The sequence below is a fragment of the Ictalurus furcatus genome, chromosome 24, assembly GCF_023375685.1.
Source record: "Ictalurus furcatus strain D&B chromosome 24, Billie_1.0, whole genome shotgun sequence".
In the NCBI taxonomy this organism is placed as follows: Eukaryota; Metazoa; Chordata; class Actinopteri; order Siluriformes; family Ictaluridae; genus Ictalurus; species Ictalurus furcatus.
Window position 1 is genome coordinate 875,890 of NC_071278.1, and position 20,670 is coordinate 896,559.

Sequence of the window (20,670 nt, forward strand, 5' to 3'; positions counted from 1 at the left end):
TGAAGAGTGTGTCATTGTCTCTCTGCAGGTTGAAGGGTTGTGATATCTCAGATGTAGGCTGTGCTGCTCTGACTTCAGCTCTGAGATCAAACCCCTCACACCTGAGAGAACTGGATCTGTCTGTGAATAAACTCAGAGACTCAGGAGTGAAGTGTCTCTCTGCTGTACTAGAGAATCCTCACTGTAAACTGGAGACACTGGGGTAAGATCATCTCTCTGAGAGTCACATGACCTGCTCCTCAGTAAGACACATTCTGTAATAGTGAGACTGAAGCAGAGGTTGTAAATTCAGCATTCCAAAAAATCCCCAATTCCAAATAAGTTGGGACGCTGTGTAAAATGTAAATAAAAACAGAATGCAATTATCTGCCCATATGTTAAACCCATATGTTATTCACAATAGACCACAGAAAACATATCAAATGTTTAAATTGAGTAAATGTTCCATTTAACGAAAAAAATAAGGTCATTTTGAATTTGATGGCCGCAACACGTCTTAAAAAAGCTGGGACGGGGGCAACAAACGGCTGGAAAAGTAAGTGTTAGCAAAAAGAAACAGCTGGAGGTTAATTGGGAACAGGTCAGTAAGATGATTGGGTATAGAAAGAGGATCTTAGAGAGACAGCGTCTTCCAGAAGTAAAGATGGGCAGAGGTTCACCAATCTGTGAAAAACTGCATCTACAATTTGTGGAACAATTTCCGAATAATGTTAGTCAACATAAAATTGCGAAGACTATGAATATCTCATCATCTACAGTACATAATATCATCAAAAGATTCAGAGAATCTGGAGAAATCTCTGGGCTTAAGGGGCAAGGGTGAAAATCAGTACTGCATGCCCGTGATCTTCGGGTCCTCAGGCGGCACTGCATTAAAAACAGACATGATTCTATTAAAGTTCTATCATGCAAAGAAGAAGCCATATGTGAACATGATCCAGAAATGCCGCTGTCTTCTCTGGGCCAAAGCTCATTTAAAATGGACTGAGGCGACGAGGAAAACTGTTCTCTGGTCAGACGAATCGAAATTTTAAATTCTTTTTGGAAACCATGGACGCCACATCCTCTAGACTAAAGAGGAGAGGGACCATCCAGCTTTTTATCACCACTCAGTTCAAAAGCCCATGTCTCTGATGGTATGGGGGTGCATTAATGCCTATGGAATGGGAAGCTTGCACATCTGGAAAGTTACCATCAGTGCTGAAAGGTATATACAGGTTTTAGAGCAACATCTGCTTCCATCCCGATTCCATCCCATTTTTACTTCTGAAAGACTCCGCCTCTCTAAGATCTTTTTATACCCAATCATCTTACTGACCTGTTGCCAATTAACCTTCAGCTGTTTCTTTTTACTAACACTTACTTTTCCAGTCGTTTGTTGCCCCGTCCCAACTTTTTTGAGACATGCTGCAGCTATCAAATTCAAAATGACCTTATTTTTTCCTTAAAACGACAGATTTCCTCAGTTTAAACATTTGAAATGTTTTCTATGTTCTATTGTGAATAACATATGGGTTTATGAGATTTGCAAACCATTGCATTCTGTTTTATTTACATTTTACTCAGCATCCCAACATTGCTCTTATAGGATTCATGAGTAAGTATTTCAGAGTGATTAAAGACTGCAGTGACTGTTTGATGAAAAGTTCCTGCTGAACTGATCTGTGTGTCCTGAACTGAGAGAGTGAAGAGTGTGTCATTGTCTCTCTGCAGGTTGCGTGATTGTCATTTCTCAGATGAAGGCTGTGCTGCTCTGACTTCAGCTCTGAGATCAAACCCTTCACACCTGAGAGAACTGGACCTGTCTTGGAATAAACTCAGAGACTCAGGAGTGAAGTGTCTCTCTGCTGTACTGGAGAATCCTCACTGTAAACTGGAGACACTGAGGTAAGATCATCTCTTAAGGCACATTCTAATAGTTTCTAAATGTCAATATTTAGAAAGAAACAAAACTGCCACCTTCGCATGCACAGACACAAGCTCATACACAAACAATCAGGTTGCTCCACTCTGTACCACAGACAATTTCAGCTCTGAAAAAACTCTCCTCTACTGCAAAAGTTAAACGGTATAACAGGAACATTGTTAATCACATACAGGTGTATGCTCATTCATGAAATTACCCACCTGTTCTCTGAGATGCTGCTCTCCATTCCCGTATTTCAATTTAAAATAGAAGTCAATAATGTAAACAAAGAGGGATAACAATTAAAATAAAAGGGGAAAATGCATATGTGTATATAAAACATAGAAGCAATGACAAAAAAAATCTAAATAAACAATTAAAGGCACAATAAGTTTCAGTGCAAGAGTCACTGGGTGTGAGCAAATGCAAGGCGGAAAAGATGAGCCCTGTTTCCTGTGGTGTGGAGGCAAGAGATGCGTGTCAGAGGATCTAAACGTGTGTATAGATGTGTATCTGAGAAGGAGGTTAGATACGTTTTCAGGGCCAAGACCATGCAGAGACCTAAAGAACAGAAGAAGTGTGTTGTATTGTACATGAAAGGAACAGGGAGGTGTAATTTTTGGAGTGTAATTTTTGGAGTATGGGTGTGATGTGTTCATATGGCCTTGTGTGGGTTATAACCCTAGCAACTGAGTTTTGCACATACAGTAATTTATTAAGCACTGGGAGTCTGTAAAGAACAGCATTGCAGTTGTCAAGGCTAGAGATGATAAAAGCGTGAATGAATATCTCAGGTGAAAAGAGGGAAAGATAATTTTAATTTAAATTAAATTTAAAGATAGCTGTAGTAATGTCATATCTTTAATGTATGATTGTTGTGTGGTCACCTATGCAACAGCAAGGCTTCAAAAATGATCTGAGGTGGATGTAATAAACCCTGGGATAGATAATGAGTAGTGCTTTTGCTTTAATGTGGCTTGGGATGCAATTAGTATTACTTCAGATTTGTTACTGTTAAGCCTCAGAAAATTAGAATTCCTCCAAGCCTTTAAGTCCGTCAGATGATGCACTAGTGCTGGAGGAAGCAGTGGTTGGTATGTATGTAAATCTGTCACATTTTCCATGTAATGAAGGTTAGGACGGCTGCAAGTGCAGATAATAGCTTTTAATAAAGAGAGACAGGTAGACAAATCCAAATCAGAAGACAATAGCGTGGTCAAGAACAGGCAACGGGTCAGGTGTGTGTGTGTGTGGGGGGGGGGGGGATGGGGTTGCGTTAAGTCATATCACAGCAAACCAGAAAAATACACTCCCTCCCCTGGCGGTCCTGGTCCTCTGGGCAAAATGTCTTCACAGCCCCAGAGGTTACAATGCAGGCATCGTCCAACAAGTAGCATATTCCTCAAGGAGCCGAGGAGCAGACATGAGGCTGGGGCTGGTTCACTGGGGTCATTAGGCAAGACCCAGGCTTGGGAAGTTGTGTTGTCAGCTTTAGACAGGTCCTTGACTTGGTGGCCATTCTTGAGTGTGGAGCAACATTCTCAGCAGAGCGACGGCCTCAGCTGAACTTGGTTGGTTGTGTCAGCAGACTCGGGCATGAGCAGAACTTGGTTGGTCGTGATATCGGTTTCAGGCGTGAGGAGAACCTGGTTGCTCGTGATGTCGGTTTCAGGCATGAGGAGCACTTGGTTGGTCATGTCACCAGACTCTGGCGTGAGCATAACTTGGTTGGTCGTGATGTCGGTTTCAGGCATGTGCAACTCTTGGATGGTTGTGACGTCGGCTTCAGGCGTGAGCAGAACCTGGTTGGTCATGACATCGGTTTCAGGCATGAGGAGAACTTGGGAGGTTGTGTCAACAGACTCTGGTGTGAGCATAACTTGGTTGGTCGTGACGCCGGTTTCAGGTGTGAGCAGAACCTGGTTGGTTGTGATGTTGGTTTCGGGCATGAGGAGAACTTAGTTGGTCGTGTCTACAGCCTCGTCGATCTCAGACAGGAACTTGGCTTGAGAGGTCGCCTCTTCGATCTCGGACAGGAACTTGGCTTGAGAGGCTGTCTCTTCGACCTCGGACTTGAACTTGGCTGGAGAGGTCGTCTCTTCGACCTCAGACAGGAACATGGCTTGGGAGGTCACCTGGTTGACCTCGGACATGAAATTGATTTTATGCTCGAACTCTGGGGATGAGACCACCTCGTGGGTCCAGGTTGGAGCTCTGGAGATGAGGTTGCCACGTTGACCTCTGGCTGGAGCTCTGCGGGTGAGACCACTTTATGGGTCTCAGGTTGGAGCTCTGGAGATGAGGTCGCCACATTGACCTCTGTCTGGAGATCGAAAGAGGAGACCACATAGTGGATCTTAGTCAGGCGCTTGGAGCAGGAGGTCACCCAGTTTGGCGGCTCATAATAGGTGGTGAATGGCACGGCAGGTGTTTATGTGAAGCAGGCCTCCTGCAAAAGATCCTCCAGGACGGCCCTGGATTCTGGACTGCCGAACACCATCACGAATAGTCCCACAAACTGAGTTACATTCTCCAGTCCCCTGGATCCCATGGCTACTAGATGCTGCGCCCACTGGTGGGCTGGGCCACAAAACCAGGACAACATGAACCTTAGCCATTGCTTCTTGCCGGGCTTGGGGTCCGCTAGGCTTGAAAAATAGAGCTGGCAGTCAACAAGAAAATATTCAGGGTAGCCATAAACCCATACCAATCTGGGAGATCTACGAAAGTCCACTGAGGAAACTGGATTGAATCCAAAGCTGGGATGGTTCGCTTGGTTCCCTTAGCGTGACGTCTCGTCCGTCTTCTGGCTGCATCCATGGTAAGGCATAGTATTCTGTCACGTTTTCCACGTAATGAAGGTTAGGACGGATGCAAGTGCAGAAAAGAGCTTTTAATAAAGAGAGACAGGTAGACAAATCCAAATCAGAAGACAATAGTGTGGTCAAAAACAGGCAGAAACAAGATCAAAGACCATGAATCAAAATGATCTCTTATGTAGCATGGAGTGAGTGTGAGATTGGGAACAGGTGTGATTAGAATTCCGGAGAAGGTGAGCGTGTGTGTTCTGGGAATTGCAGTTCATGGCGGCCATGCTTGTACGCCGCAGTGCAGGATGGGAAATGTAGTCACTGGTTTGCTGTGATATGACCAAATCTGAGTATCATCAGCATATCAGTGAAACTACAGGGCATGTTGATTAATGATATTGCCAAGAGGGAGCATATATATGATGAATAATAGCAGGCCAAGAACTGACTCTTGAGGAACACCATGGGAGAGGTGAGACAAGGTGATCTTTTTGGTGTGTGGCCCACGACTGTAGTGTCATCAGCAAACTTGATGATGTGATTTGAACTGAGCTTTGCAGCACAGTTATGAGTCAGCAGGGTAAACAGCAGTGGACTGAGCACACAGCCCTTGGGGGGAGGGGGGGCGTGATGTTCATTGTGGTGGTGCTGGAGGTGGTGTTGCCAAGTCTTTCAGACTGGGGTCTCCCATTCAGAAAGTCGAGGATCCAGTTGCAGAGAGAGGTGGCCAGACCTAGAATGTTAAGCTTTGTTGTCAGTTGTTGTGGCATGATTGTGCTGAATGCTGAACTGAAGTCAATGAACAGCATCATTGCATAATGGTATTTTTTTGGCCTTGTAAGCACAGTGAATGTTTGTGTAAGTCTAAAGTGTTTTATACCATGGGTCACAAAATCAACATGCTGGTGGAATTTTGGCAGCAGTGATCTCAGATTTGTCTCCAATGAAATGAGGATGATGAAAAATCCATCACAGAGTGCCGTCTGTAAGTTACTGATAGTTCCGTAGCGTTTACTTAGCGCTTCCCTTGTGCGAGTGCCAGGAGGATGTATACTGCAACAATGAACAAACTCTCTGGGCAGGTAATATGGCAAGCATTTCACAGTCATAAACTCCACCAGCAACAAACAGTGGCTTGAGACCACAACAGCATTCCTGCATGATTCATTGTCTTAGTAAACACACAGACCACCATGGCAAGTCTTACCAGACAATGCTGCTATCCTGTCAGCACAATGTAGTTAGCCCAGCTAGCTGAATGGCTGTGTTCAGAATGCTGTCATTAGGCTTCATTGACTTCAGCTGTAGTCTGAGTCCAGTTTATTGTCGAGAGAGTGAACATTGAAGAAAAGAATGGATGGTAGAGTCGGACGGCTAGGGTTAGCCTTTAGCCTAGAGAAAATACTGGCTGGCTTACAACACTTCTGCTGCCTCACACGGTGTTTCCGGCACACTGTCTCCCACCAGAGGCATCAGCCTATACTGGTTTACAGACTATACAGAGGTCCCGTACCTCTTCCTGCACTCCATCATTTATTCCTCCTGAGTTTTGTTCTCCAATGTTCAGCAAAAGTTGGTGATGATAGACATGTTCACCAGTGCTTTTGTAATACATCTTTAAAACATTCCCAAATTGGCGTAGACTAAACATAACACGCACAATATTTGTGGATCCAGGGTGGCTGCTGTGTACTACCACAACAGCATTATGAAAGGGTCACATGAAAGCTTAAAATAAGCTTAGCCTGAGCTTCTCATTTCTTGCACTGGTGCCAGAGCCTGGGAGAACTGATCAGAGAACAAATGGTGCATGGATACGGACACCCAGATTATACAATATCTAACTTGGATGCAGGAACAGCAGCATTATAAATCCTTCCCAGATTTGTGTTATCTAGTTTTAACAAGGGGTTTTGTTTTGTTTGTTTGATTTCATTAAAACAAAAAAGAGGATTGAATGAATTATACATTTTTTAAATTATTGCTCTAATATACTGTAATTGAATAAGATGCTGTATTTGAGAGCATAAAGAGTGTGTCATTTGACTTTCAGGGCAGTGGTGGCTCAACAGTTAAGGTTATTGATCAGAAGGTCGGGGGTTCAATCCCCAGCAGCGCCAAGCTGCCAGTGTTGGGTCTTTGAGCAAGGCCCTTAACTCTCTCTGCTCCAAGGGCGCCGTATCATGGCTGCGCTCTGACCCCAGCTTCCGAACATGCTGGGGTAAGTGAAGAAAAGAATGTCACTGTGCTGTAATGTATATGTGACAAAGTCTTCTTCTTCTTTTCTCTGCAGGTTGTCTTATTGTGATGTCTCAGATGAAGGCTGTGCTGCTCTGACTTCAGCTCTGAGATCAAACCCCTCACACCTGAGAGAACTGGAGGTATCTGAGAATAACCTCAGAGACTCAGGAGTGAAGTGTCTCTCTGCTGTACTGGAGAATCCTCACTGTAAACTGGAGACACTGAGGTAAGATCATCTCTCAGAGTCAAGTTCAAGTGGTTTTATTGTCATTTCAACCATATACAGCTGGTACAGTACACAGTGAAACAAAACAACGTTCCTCTAGGACATAAAACAACACACTAACCACATGAGACGACACAGAACTAAATAAGATATACAAACATTCCACACAAAGTGCACGTGCAGACGTGTGCTAACACCACAGGACAGTTCAGTAACTATTAAAACAGAACAATAGATATAGTAAGTGACACTGTAGCGCCAAACAGTACACAGTTTTAGTGTGGAAGTGTCTGATATAACAGGTTGTGCAAAAGGTAGGTGCCAAGGAGTAACAATATAATTTTAAAATGGTGTAAATGTTAACAGCAGATTAGCTTATACCAAATATGGACATAGCAGTTATTGTGGTAGCAGCCAGGTAAAGTGTATAATAGTGACAATAAATTAAATACTATATTTTTATACTACAGTAGCAGCAAAAATGCAATAAAGTCAATGCAGGAATTTGCAAATATTACAATGGGAGTGGGATGGTGTTCAGTTCAGAGAGAGTGTGTGTGCGTGTGTGTGTCAGTCCAGTCTCTGAGTATTGAGGAGTCTGATGGCTTGGGTGACGGAGCTGTTACAGCCGTGAGGGCCCAATGCTCTGGTACCGTTTTCCTGATGGCAGCAGGGTGAAGAGTATGTGAGGGGTGTATGAGGGGTGTGTGGGGTCCTCCACAATTCTGGTGGCTTTGCAAATGCAGCATGTGGTGTAAATGTCTGTGATGGAAGGGAGAGAGAGCCCGATGATCTTCTCAGCTGTCTTCACTATCCGCTGCAGGGTCTTGCGATCCAATAAGGTGCAATTTCCAAACCAGACAGTGATGCAGCTGCTTAGGATGCTCTCAGTATTTCCTCTGTAAAATGTGGTGAGGATAAGGGATGGGAGATGGGCTTTCTTCAGCCTTTGCAGAAAGTAGAGATGCTGCTGGGCTTTTTTGGTGATGGAGCTGGTGTTGAGGGACCAGGTGAGGTTCTCCGTCAGGTGAACACCAAGGAATTCTGTGCTCTTGATGATCTCCACAGAGGAGCCATCGATGTTCAGCGGAGAGCGATCGTTCTGTGCTCTCCTGAAGTCAACCACCATCTCTTTTCTTTTGTCCACATTCAGAGACAGGTTGTTGTCTCTGCACCAGTCCGTTAGCCGCTGCACCTCATCTCTGTATGCTGACTTGTCGTTCTTGCTGATGAGACCCACCACGGTTGTGTCATCTGCAAACTTGATGATGTGATTGGAGGTGTGCGTTGCTGCACAGTCGTGAGTCAGCAGAGTGAACAGCAGTGGACTGAGCACACAGCCCTGAGTGGCCCCAGTGCTCAGTGTGGTGGTGCTGGAGATGATGTTCCCGATCTGGAGTGATTTTGGTCTCCCAGTCAAGAAGTCCAGGATCCATTTGCAGATGGAGGTGTTCAGGCCCAGTAGTTTCAGCTTTCCAATCAGGTGCTGAGGAATGATTGTGTTGAATGCTGAACTGAAGTCTATGAACAGCATTCGAACGTAGGTGTCCTTCTTGTCCAGGTGGGTGAGGGCCAGATGTAGGGTAATGGCGATGGCATCATCTGTCGATCAGTTGGTGCGATACATGAACTGCAGCAGGTCCAGTGAGGGGGGCAGCAGGGTCTTGATGTGCCTCATGACGAGCCTCTCAAAGCATTTCATGATGATGGATGTGAGTGCAACGGGACTGTAGTCATTGAGGCAGGACACTGAAGACTTCTTCTGCACGGGGACAATGATGGTAGCTGTGAAAACATCGGCTAGCTGATCTGCACATCCTCTGAGCACTCTGCCAGGAATGTTGTCTGGTCCAGCAGCCTTCCATGGGTTGACTCTGCGTAGAGTTTTCCTCACATCAGCCGTGGTTAGACACAGCACCTGGTCACTGGGAGGAGGGGTGGTCTTCCTCGCTCCCATGTCACTCTGCGCCTCAAACCGAGTGTAGAAGTTGTTCAGAGCATCTGGAAGGGAGGCATCACTGTCACAGGCAGGTGATGTTGTCCTGTAGTTGCTGATTGCCTGAATGCCCGGCCACATGCGCCGTGTGTCGCCGCTATCCGTGAAATGACTGTGGATTTTCTGGGCATGTGCACGCTTTGCCTCTCTGATGGCCCGGGACAGTTTGGCCCTTGCTGTTCATAGGGCCACTTTGTCATCTACCCTGAAGGTGGAGTCTCGGGTCCTCAGTAGTGTTCACACCTCCGCAGTCATCCACAGCTTCTGGTTGGAGTGCACTTGCTGATGTAGCTGGTCATTGATGCCGTGTATTCCTCCAAGTTTGTGGAGTTGCTGTCAGTTGTAGCCTCCATGAACATCTCCCAGTCAGTGTGCTCAAAACAGTCCTGAAGAGCAGAGATGGCTCCTGCTGGCCAGGATTTCACCTGAGACAGAACCGTTTGGAGCATCTGACGAGCGGTCTGTGTGCTGGGATTAGCATAACAGAGACGTGGTCTAAGTAGCTGAGGTGGGGGCGGGGCTCTGCCCTGTATGTGCCGGGGATGTTTGTGTAAATAATATCCAGCGTATTCGCCCCCCTCGTTGCAAAGTCCACATGCTGAAATTTAGGGAGCACTGTTTTGTGAGTCGCATGGTTGAAATCTCCAGCAATGATAAACAGTCCATCGGGGTGTATGTTCTACAGTTCACTAGTAGCCCCATACAGTTCACAAGCGCCTCTTTAGCATTAGCACTGGGGGGAATGGATATACTCCGATTATCAGAACAGTGGTGAATTCCCACGGTCAATAAAATGGTCTGCATCTAACAGTCACAAACTCCACCAGGGATGAGTAGTAACTAGAAACTAGCACAGAGTTCTTGCACCATTCCGTGTTGATGTAAACACACAAGCCACCACCGCGAGTCTCACCGGACAGAGCTGCATTTCTGTCAGCACGAAATGAGGCGAGCCCGTCTAGCTGAACGGCGGCGTCCGGAACACGGTTGCCGAGCCACGTCTCAGTGAAAACAAAGACGCAACAGTCTCCAATCTCATGCCGCGTTTCCTGCTGGAGTTGGATGTAATCCAGTTTATTGTCGAGGGAGCAGATGTTGGAGAACAGGATAGATGGGAGAACCGGCCGGTTAGGGTTTGCTTTTAGCCTAGCATGGACCCCTGCCCTATTCCCCTGCTTCCGCTTCCTCGCATACCGCTTTTGACGTCCCCTCCCCCTGCCACCGGCATCAGGCGACGCCGAGGACTGGAGGCCTGGTCTCCACAGCAAGCCGAGATCACGTATCTTCTTCAGCAGATCATCATGCAGGTTGGTTGTTGCATGATTTCTGTATTTTAGCAGTGTCTGGTGATGGTAAACATGAACACTGGCTTCTCTGATGTCCACGTGCTGTAAAAAGATGGGCTACAAGACAAAAATAGAAAAAATAGCACCATTTGGATCTGGAGAGGCCGCTGCATGCTACTGCCGTGCCGCCATCTTAGTTGCTATTACACAAGTGATAACTTGTGTTATTGGGTGTGTACATGGGTGTCCGTATCCATGCAACATTGGTTTTCTGATCTGTTCTCTCAGGCTCTGGCACCAGTGCAAGAAATGAGAAGCTCAGGCTAAGCTTATTATAAGCTTTCATGTGACCCTTTCAAAATGCTGTTGTGGAAGCACACAGCGACCACCCTGGATCCACAAATATTGTGCATGTTATGTTTAGTCTATGCCAATTTGGGAACACTTTAAAGATGTGCAACAAAAGCACTGGTGAACATGTCTATCATCACCAACTTTTGCTGAACACTGGAGAACAAAACTCAGGAGGAATAAATGATGGACTGCAGGAAGAGGTAAACGACCTCGGGCTGCTACGCAAACCAGTATTGCCTGATGGCAAGACTGAAGCTACTGTTTAAGATCGTGACAAACATGAACACCGGTTTCTATGATGTCCATGTGCTGTAAAAAATCGGGCTACAAGACAAAAATAGCACAAAAATAACACCACAATAGCTGCATGCTACTGCATGCTAATCAGTGTTGGGGGTGGGAGTACAGACAGCTTTCCTAAAAGCACAATGTACAAGCCTTAAAAATAAAAGTAGCAGAGAACTTCTGCTCAGTGAGTGAAATATACAAAATATTTGCCATTATAGCCTCATATTGCATACATTAAAAAAAAAATAAATAAATCTTACATTGTTTTATTTCCACACTTCAGTCTAATAATAGGCAACAAGTTATAAAATAAAAATAAAATTGACATTATATATATATATATATATATATATATATATATATATATATATATATATATATATATACTAACAATATGTGCAGATTTATATGACAAGGTATGAAGCGTAAAGTTATCTGTTCATTGTTGGCCAGATATTTTAGCCAACATACTTTCGAGCAATAAATCTAGTTATTATTTTATCAGGCCTTTTAGAAAACTTCCAGTGTCTTAAAATAATTCTTGACAATACCTTTGTTCACAATCCCAAACTCACTCTTATTTAAACTCTTCACATTCTGCTTTTTTAGTTATTGCTCTAATATTATTCATGAATAAAATTCTGTATTTCAGAGTGATTAAAGACTGCAGTGATTCTTTGATGACAAAGTTCCTACTGAACTGATCTGTGTGTCCTGAACTGAGAGAGTGAAGAGTGTGTCATTGTCTCTCTGCAGGTTGCGTTATTGTGGTGTCTCAGATGAAGGCTGTGCTGCTCTGACTTCAGCTCTGAGATCAAACCCCTCACACCTGAGAGAACTGGATCTGTCTGGGAATAAACTCAGAGACTCAGGAGTGAAGTGTCTCTCTGCTGTACTGGAGAATCCTCACTGTAAACTGGAGACACTGAGGTAAGATCATCTCTTAAGGCACATTCTAATAGTTCAAAATGTAGAGTTTTGAAATGTCAATATTTAAAAAGAAACAAAACTGCCACGTTCTCACGCACAGACACAAGCTCATACACAAACGCTGCCAAATCAGGTTGCTCCACTCTGTACCACCGACTCTTTCAGCTCTGCAAAAACTCTCCTCTACTGCAAAAGTTGCCGGGAAAAACGGGAGAACGGGAACATTGTTAATCACATACAGGTGTATGCTCATTCATGAAATTACCCACCTGTTCTCTGAGATGCTGCTCTCCATTCACATATTTCAATTTATAAAAGGGGAAATGCATATGTGTATATAAAACTTGGCCAACAAATTATCAAAATAAACAATAAAGAGCACAATAAGTTTCAGTGCAAGAGTCCCTGGGCAGGAGTCACTCTTTGAGGGGTTCTATGAGGTTTTTGCATTCGGGGGTAAACACAATCAAAAATTTTAACTGCAACTTGCCAACCTCTGTCCTCTTGGATAGAGATGGTCTCCAGCTAGGATCAAAGGATTCCTACTGGAATCAGTTGTTTTTGAACACTCCTGTTTCAACTCATCTTGAGATGGTATATATGGTTGTAACACACACCCTGATTATGAAGGAAATGAGGAAAAAGGAGGCAGGCTTGGGACAACTCAAAACAGGATCTTTATTGGCCGTGACTTTTTTACTCACTTTTGCAGTGGTGAAATTTTAAGCACGCACACACAGCTCTGAACTGCTCAGCTCTTGCTCTCTTGAGGTGCTCGTTTCTCCCCTCTTTATCCTTGTCATCGCTCACTGTAACATAGAACATTCATTAAATTCAAAATTGTCAAAATCAAAATTGCCCGCAGGTGTGAAATCCTTAACACTCACCTTCTCTGGCTCCACCCTCCATTCACAAACCGGTTTTCGATCACGCCCCTGCTTCCACATAACCCCACCACCCAACTCAAGCTGGGGGGCATCGGCTGATGTGCAGCGCAGGGCTCTCCTCCCCCACCACTAACTGGGAAAATGTGGCCCCCAACCCCCTGTGTCTGTCTGAGAAGTCAGGAGAATGTAAGAGTGGTCTTTTACCTGAATAAAAGCCTGTTGGCACAGTTCCATCCACTGGACTGGGTCTGGTGCTTTCTTTTTAGTGAGATCAGTTAGCAGGCTGGTGACATTTGAATAATTAGGTACAAACCTAAAATAATAGCCATCTAGCCCCAGAAACTGTCTCACCTCCTTTTTGGTCTTGGGTCTTGGGCAGGCCCCAATTGCTGCTGTCTTTTCAATTTGCAGATGCACCTGCCCATGTCCCAAGCAGAAACCCAGATATAATACTTCCACCCATCCAATCGCACACTTCGTTTGGTTCACAGTTAGTCCTGCTCATCTAACCAATATCAGAACAGCCCTTGGATGCTGAATGTGCCACTGCCAATCATTATTATCAATAATGTCATCTAGATATTCAGTAGCATAAGCAGTGTGTGGGGCTCTGAACAACCTGAAAGGAAGGGTTGCAAATTGGTGTAACCCAAACAGAGTGGAAATGACCATTTTTTCATGAGATATTGGGGTCAAGGGCATCTGCCAATATCCCTTTGTCAAATCCAGTGTCAAATAAAAGCAAGCCTCACCTAACCAATCGAGCAGTTCATCAATGTGAGCATTGGGTATGCATCAAATTTAGACACTGCATTGACTTCTCTGAAGTGCACACAAAACATTGGGAATGAAAACTGCTTGACTGGACCAGTACCTGTGGGACTCCCCTATTACCCCCATATCAAGCATGGCCGTGAGCTCATCCTGAACTACCTGGGTTTTTTTGTGCTCAGGCAAATGGTAGGGGTGGCTGCGTAGCACCACCCCTGAGGGCGTCTCTGTGTGGTGTTCTCACTAGTGTGACTGGGTAGAGGCAAGAACACATTAACATTTCCTGTCGGCTCTTTGGGACCAACAGTTAGGTGTTTGTGTCCTGTATCATTCGGTATAACCTATCCAGAATAATTGCAAAATAGGGATGGGATAGTGCAACAGTGGGCTAGATTCACTGACCATTGATTACTCTCACTTGTTTGAAGGCGTGCCTTAGGGTCTCTTCATGCAACTGCTCCAAAGGGAAATCCCAGAGGGGAATCCTGGCTAAGAGTGGAGGGGTGGAGCCCTCCCCTGCCAACACCTTTCCAAAGCCTCATTTTGATTCAGCCTTTGATGATTCAAGGGCTGCAGGCTGCCTGAATTCAAAAAGGCTTGATGTACTGTATAACACCTTGAGAATTAACTGCCACTTGGTATGTTGGCTCTGGATTGAGGGAGAGCTTGGAAGTGTCCCGGTTCTCTGCAATCCCAATAGACCTGCTGGTACCTTGTTCCCGCTCTCTGCGGCTCCCTGGGAAGAAAGGGATAGAGAATATTTAGAAGCGTTTTTTCTGTCTTGTTCTTATTGAGCTGTACCTGTGTGCTCAAATATCACATCATGAATTAAAAACACATGAATTTTTCCTCTGTTTTATGTTTTCCATTTTAATAATGTACTATGAACTAAAATAAAAGCTCACATGAAAACTTAAAATAAGCTTAGCCTGAGATTCTCATTTGTTGCACTGGTGCCAGAGCCTGAGAGAACAGATCATTTGAAATTCCTTTTAGATTTGTGAATGAGGAATCAGACTGATCCAGAATGACACCCCAGGGTGATGCCAAGATGGTCAAGGGTACCACCTTGGCATGGGAATGGCAGAGTGGGGTCTGTGTATTTAAGTCCTTCTGACAGGAGCCAGAGGGATTATGGAGCAGTGAGGAAAGCTGTGCTCGAGTGGGTTGAGCCGACACTGAAGGAACTTCACTGGTAGATCTGGTCCACACTGTTGAAGGAAGGGCATTGGATCTTCACCTATACCCAGGGATTGTTTGTTACTAAACCATGTGTATTTGGAGAAGGTCGTTGAGAAGGTGGCATTGGAACAGTTCATCTCCCAACTGCTAGTGGGAACATCTGAGTGGTCTAATACCACTAACCAGACTCAGAGTATCACATGTTAATACACGTGGACTCAGGTACCTGCCAGACCCTCCTGCCTATGTACAAAACACTCTTCCTAACAATATTTATAGAAGGGTGTACACACCTATATAACCACGTTATTTTAAAGGTTTTTTTCTTTTTCTTTTTTTTCCTAAAGTGTTTCTATTTGTTCATATTTTTTACATTTGAGTTTTGTTCGTTGCTGTAGCACATTAAATATGGAAAAAGATGACGTGATTTATCTTGGGTTGTGATTTAACACAACAAAAATCTACAATTTTAACAGGGGTGTGTACGGTTTTTTGGGGGGTTTTTTGGTTAAAAAAAAAAGTGTTCTAAATGGTCTAAAGTTACACACAGAGAAACCCTGACCTTGACCAGGTTAAAGCAATTACTAAAGATTGATTGGATGAATGATACTTTTTAAAGGTATTACTCTAATAAAATTAAGTAAGATTCTGTATTTCATAGTGATTAAAGACTGCAGTGACTCTTTGATGAAAAAGTTCCTGCTGAACTGACCTGTGTGTCCTGAACTGAGAGAGTGAAGAGTGTGTCATTGTCTCTCTGCAGGTTGTGTAGTTGTGATATCTCAGATGAAGGCTGTGCTGCTCTGACTTCAGCTCTGAGATCAAACCCCTCACACCTGAGAGAACTGGATCTGTCTGTGAATAAATTCAGAGACTCAGGAGTGAAGTGTCTCTCTGCTGTACTGGAGAATCCTCACTGTAAACTGGAGACACTGAGGTAAGATCATCTCTCTGAGAGTCACATGACCTGCTCCTCAGTAAGACACATTCTCTAATAGTGAGACTGAAGCAGAGGTTTTAGGTTCAGCATCAAATATCCTGAGGAGGAAAATCATTTCATTTCACTGTAACACTGATTAATTCCTGCCTGGTGTTTAATGATCTTATCACAAATGTGTGTTTACTGATCTTATTTTTTCATTTTGGAGCTGAACCTCAGAGTGTGTTCAGTGGGCCTCATTTATCGAGCTGGATATGAACAGAGCATTTACACACAAAAAAAATAGTTATTCATGAAAATCCTCTGAATTTAGAAAAAAACATTTGTTTCCTCCTCGTGTTCCTGTGTGTATATTCACGCATGAGAAGACCAACTAATGTAAACCTCTACTTGACTGACTTCAAATCATATCATTATCATGAATTACTGTACTTTTACACCTGGAATGTACTGTGGAGTTTAAATTGCTAGATTTTATTAAATTAGCAGATGCCCTTATCCAGAGTGACTTGCATTCCCCTTAAGATGTGTATTGGTAAAGGGGAGTAACATGGGAGGATGCGTGATGGACGATGGACGTGAAGAATAGACTACAGCAGTTCTGTTACACTAATGCTTTACTTTTTGCTTCCACATGTGTACATTACAATATATACAAGGTAATGAATAGATCAGTACATCAGTAAATAAATAAATAAATACAATTTTTAAAAGGACAAACTAGTAGCACAAACTGAGTAGCAACGGTAACGTAGTAAAATCATCAAGAATGAGAACATTTTGTGAAAACCAGTCATTTTATTTTATTGGTATTAATTGAAGAATTATGAAAAATAAAGTGAGCCAACACACTCATACATTAAAACAAATAAAACAAATCATTCCTTATAATTATTCAGTTGTGAGTTTGAATCCCAATGATGTCACATCCATCTGTGGCCGGAAGTCCAAGAGAGGAAAATTGGAAATGCTCCCAGAAACATGATTCACACCAGTACGCAATGATTTAAGACTCTAGTGACTGTGTTGAAGTTCATTATTCTGTGTCCTGAACTGAGAGAGTGAAGAGTGTGTCAACTCTTCACATTCTGCTTTTTTAGTTATTGCTCTAATATTATTCATGAGTAAGATTCTGTATTTCATAGTGATTAAAGACTGCAGTGATTCTTTGATGAAAAAGTTCCTGCTGAACTGATCTGTGTGTCCTGAACTGAGAGAGTGAAGAGTGTGTCATTGTCTCTCTGCAGGTTGTGTAGTTGTGATATCTCAGGTGAAGGCTGTGCTGCTCTGACTTCAGCTCTGAGATCAAACCCCTCACACCTGAGAGAACTGGATCTGTCTAGGAATTATGTAGGAGACTCGGGAAAGAAGCTGCTCTTCGCTCTTAAAGATGATAAACGTTACATCCTCCAGGACTTGAGGTTCGTTATAAATATTTCAGATAAATGTGAAAAACATAGAAATATTTAGACATACAGTACTGTGCAAAAGTCTTAGGCACACTATTGTTTTAGTACAAACTTGGTTATAAATCTTTTATTTTATGATTATCACGTATTGGAGGCTGAGACGGAAGCAAGTGCAGGTTAGGTAGTTTAATACAATAGTCCAAAGGATAAGGCAGAAGACAATAATCACGAACAGGCAAGGGTCAATCAAACAGGCAAGGTAAAGAGGCAAGGTCATAAACAAGAACAAGGTAAAAACCAGAATAAACAAACACGGTATCAAGGCATGGTAATGACGGAGACAGAAGGCAACCGAGCGTATACTTCGCAAAGACTTAGTGTTCGAACAGTCTCTTTTATGTGTGGTGTGAATGAAGGTGAGTGTTCTGGGAATTGTGGTCCGTGGCTGCCATATTTGTAGGCCACAATGCAGGATGGGAAATGTAGTCACTGGTTTGCTGTGATATGACAGAAATGGTCACCACAGGTCACCACATTGAATGTTATTAATTCATATTAACATTGACTGAATTCTAAAATACCTCCTGTTAGTCTCACATTCACTCTCCACAAACACAAGCATTTCTACTTCATCACTGACATCAAATAGGTAATATATCATGTTAACTTTTTTATATATTGACATTAACTGGATATGAAATATACTACTCTACAAATATATTTTTCTGTGCAATATATACTACTTTTTTGTCAACTCATCTTCATTTAAATCTTTCAACGGTGTACTGGCCCTTTAATTCAGCTCGAGCAGCTCGGCAAGAAAAATAATTGACTGGACAAACTCCCGCTTCACTGCTGCAGCGACCGGTGTAAAATGTTATCAGTACAGAGATTACAAACTGCAGTTTTGTCGTCATTCCACACGAGACATCTTTACACACAGCACGAACTCGATTTTCCCACCATCTTTTGATTGACAGAATATAATCGGCCCTGATCATCAGATGTTTTTAAACTATCGGCCGATGGCCCATAATGGGAAAAATAGCCTTTATACATCGGTGCATCTGTAATTTAAATTCATTATTTATGAAGGTGGGTGCACGGTGGCTTAGTGGTTAGCACGTTCGCCTCACACCTCCAGGGTCTGGGGTTCGACTCCTGCCGGGGTCATGTGTGTGCGGAGTTTGCATGTTCTCCCTGTGCTGCGGGGGTTTCCTCCGGGTACTCTGGTTTCCCCCAGTCCAAAGACATGCATGGTAGGCTGATTGGTGTGTCTAAAGTGTCCGTAGTGTATGAATGGGTGTGTATGTGATTGTGCCCTGTGATGGATTGGCACCCTGTCCAGGGTGTACCCCGCCTTGTGCCTGATGCTCCCTGGGATTGGCTCCAGGTTCCCCGTGACCCTGAAAAGGATAAAGCGGTATAGAAGATGGATGGATGGATTTATGAAGGCATGTTTGCTCTATAGCATTTCTTTGCATGTGCCTGGGGTTAGACATTTGCACAGTACTGTATTTGCATTGTTTTTAAATTGTATGTTGCATTGTATGTTTTTAGAAGAAAAGTCTAGAAGTAATCTGCTCCTATTCCCATAGAGAGCTATTGATTGTAAACAGGTTCAGATTCATTTCTGAGTCTTTGGGTATTTTTACTATTTGACTGAAATTTGTATTCAACATTACACTGATGTTTAACGTTCATGCTCAACCTGTCTTAAATATAAACCCTACTTTATTTTATTTTTAGGGTGTAAAGAATTTCACCGGATGCAGACTCCAGTGAAGACATTTTTTATGAAATTTACTCCATTCACTGAGGCGTTTCCTGGATATGATTTTTTTAAAATTAGAGACGCAGAGACGTGGATCTGTGTTTAACAGAGCTGTGCTGCATCACTGATATCAGGACTAAACACTTACTGAGCATGAATTTATTATTATTATTATTATTATTATTAATGAACACTTACACAGTGACACCCTACAGTAGTGGTTCTCAACCAGGGGAGAGCAGAAAGATCAGCGGGGGGGTGCAAATTGTTTTCAAGAAGAAAACACAGACAGGGCATCATTTGGGTACTCAGTGTATTGTATTGCTTTTCAAAGCTGTCAGTGCAGACCAGTGTTGCCAACTCAGCGACTTTTCAGACCCCTTTAGTGACTTTTTTGCACAAAAAAAAACTGCCTAGGGACAAATCTACCGACTTTTTGGACAAACCTTAGCGACTTTCCAAATATCTCCAGTTCTGTCCTGCAAGCGCGAGGTCCTGCTTTCCCGCTGCACTCTCTCCTCTCTCTGTTCAGTGAGGGGCCGAGAGCTGGAGATTTAACAGTGTCATATATAACAAGACGTGCCTTCTTCCCAATTTACATCATTCACATGCGAATGTTTTTTAGAACGCAAGACGAGTATAATGCAACATGTTTTACATGTAAAATAGTCCATGTTATTACAGCCTAGTTCTCTTGATCAATGTAGTTATGGTGTTCAGAAATTTTTTTGATCATTCATGTTCCACACCTGTATATAGTTTTATAAAAGTGATTTTTAAAAAATCACAAGTTATGAAAAGTAATTAAAAAAGTAAAAAAAAACCCCACAAAAGCCAAAAAATCAATCTATCTATCAAAAACAGATTATAGATTAGGATGTATATATATGCCACATGATAGGAGAGGTATGGCGGGGGCGGGGGCGGGGGCGGGGGGGGGGGTTAGTTAGAAAAGGTCGAGAACCTCTGCCCTACAGGATCCAGACCTCATAGCGGGACTCAAGTTCCAGATGAGTTCTCGTAATATTCAGAATCATTTAGCATTTTAATGGTAAGTTTTAGTGAATACAAGTGGGACGTATACTGTATGTATATACAAGGAATAAAATATTTTATCTAAAGAAGAAAATCATAAACTAAGAGTCATACATATCATAAAGAAGCATTCTGCTGCAGTGATTAGCCTGAATAATCAATCACATAGATTATTACAAAATGACTCCAGAGATACAGAACAGTAAAAGTATTGTATAATGCAGTCTGTACAATACGGAGATGAATTTTACAGCACATCGAGACACAAAGGTAAAAAAATAATGTTTCAGCCTTATTAAATGTTCCTCACAGTTCTGTTTCATATTACTGAAACAAACAAACATACTGAATATCTGTCGATTCATTCACGAGTAAACAACTATTAAAACATTTATTTTTACATCCCTACCACACACACACACACACACACACACACACACACACACAACCAGACAACAAAAAAATATCTGAGTTTTCTAAAAGAAGAAAAGGAAAATTAACAAAACAATTAACACAATATCACAAAACATTATATATCATTTACAAACCCCGCCCACGTCGAGGGATCTCTGTAGCATGAGAATTCAGAATCTGTAAATAACTCTTACTTTTTCAAACTGAATTTCAGAATCTAA

The 20,670-nt window shown here is 43.0% G+C and overlaps 1 protein-coding gene across 1 annotated transcript in view; it reads left to right on the forward strand.

The window, feature by feature from the left end:
- The window catches only part of LOC128600403 (NACHT, LRR and PYD domains-containing protein 12-like), a 30,608-nt gene extending 11,546 nt beyond the window's left edge, over positions 1 to 19,062 (forward strand). Inside the window, exons 9-15 of the mRNA XM_053612864.1 lie at positions 29 to 202; positions 1,714 to 1,887; positions 7,010 to 7,183; positions 11,864 to 12,037; positions 15,641 to 15,814; positions 17,065 to 17,238; positions 18,976 to 19,062. Of these exons, the coding sequence (XP_053468839.1) occupies positions 29 to 202; positions 1,714 to 1,887; positions 7,010 to 7,183; positions 11,864 to 12,037; positions 15,641 to 15,814; positions 17,065 to 17,238; positions 18,976 to 18,982 (1,051 nt within the window). The 3' untranslated portion in view covers positions 18,983 to 19,062. The remainder of the gene's footprint in view (positions 1 to 28; positions 203 to 1,713; positions 1,888 to 7,009; positions 7,184 to 11,863; positions 12,038 to 15,640; positions 15,815 to 17,064; positions 17,239 to 18,975) is intronic.
- Positions 19,063 to 20,670: the final 1,608 nt, after the last annotated feature.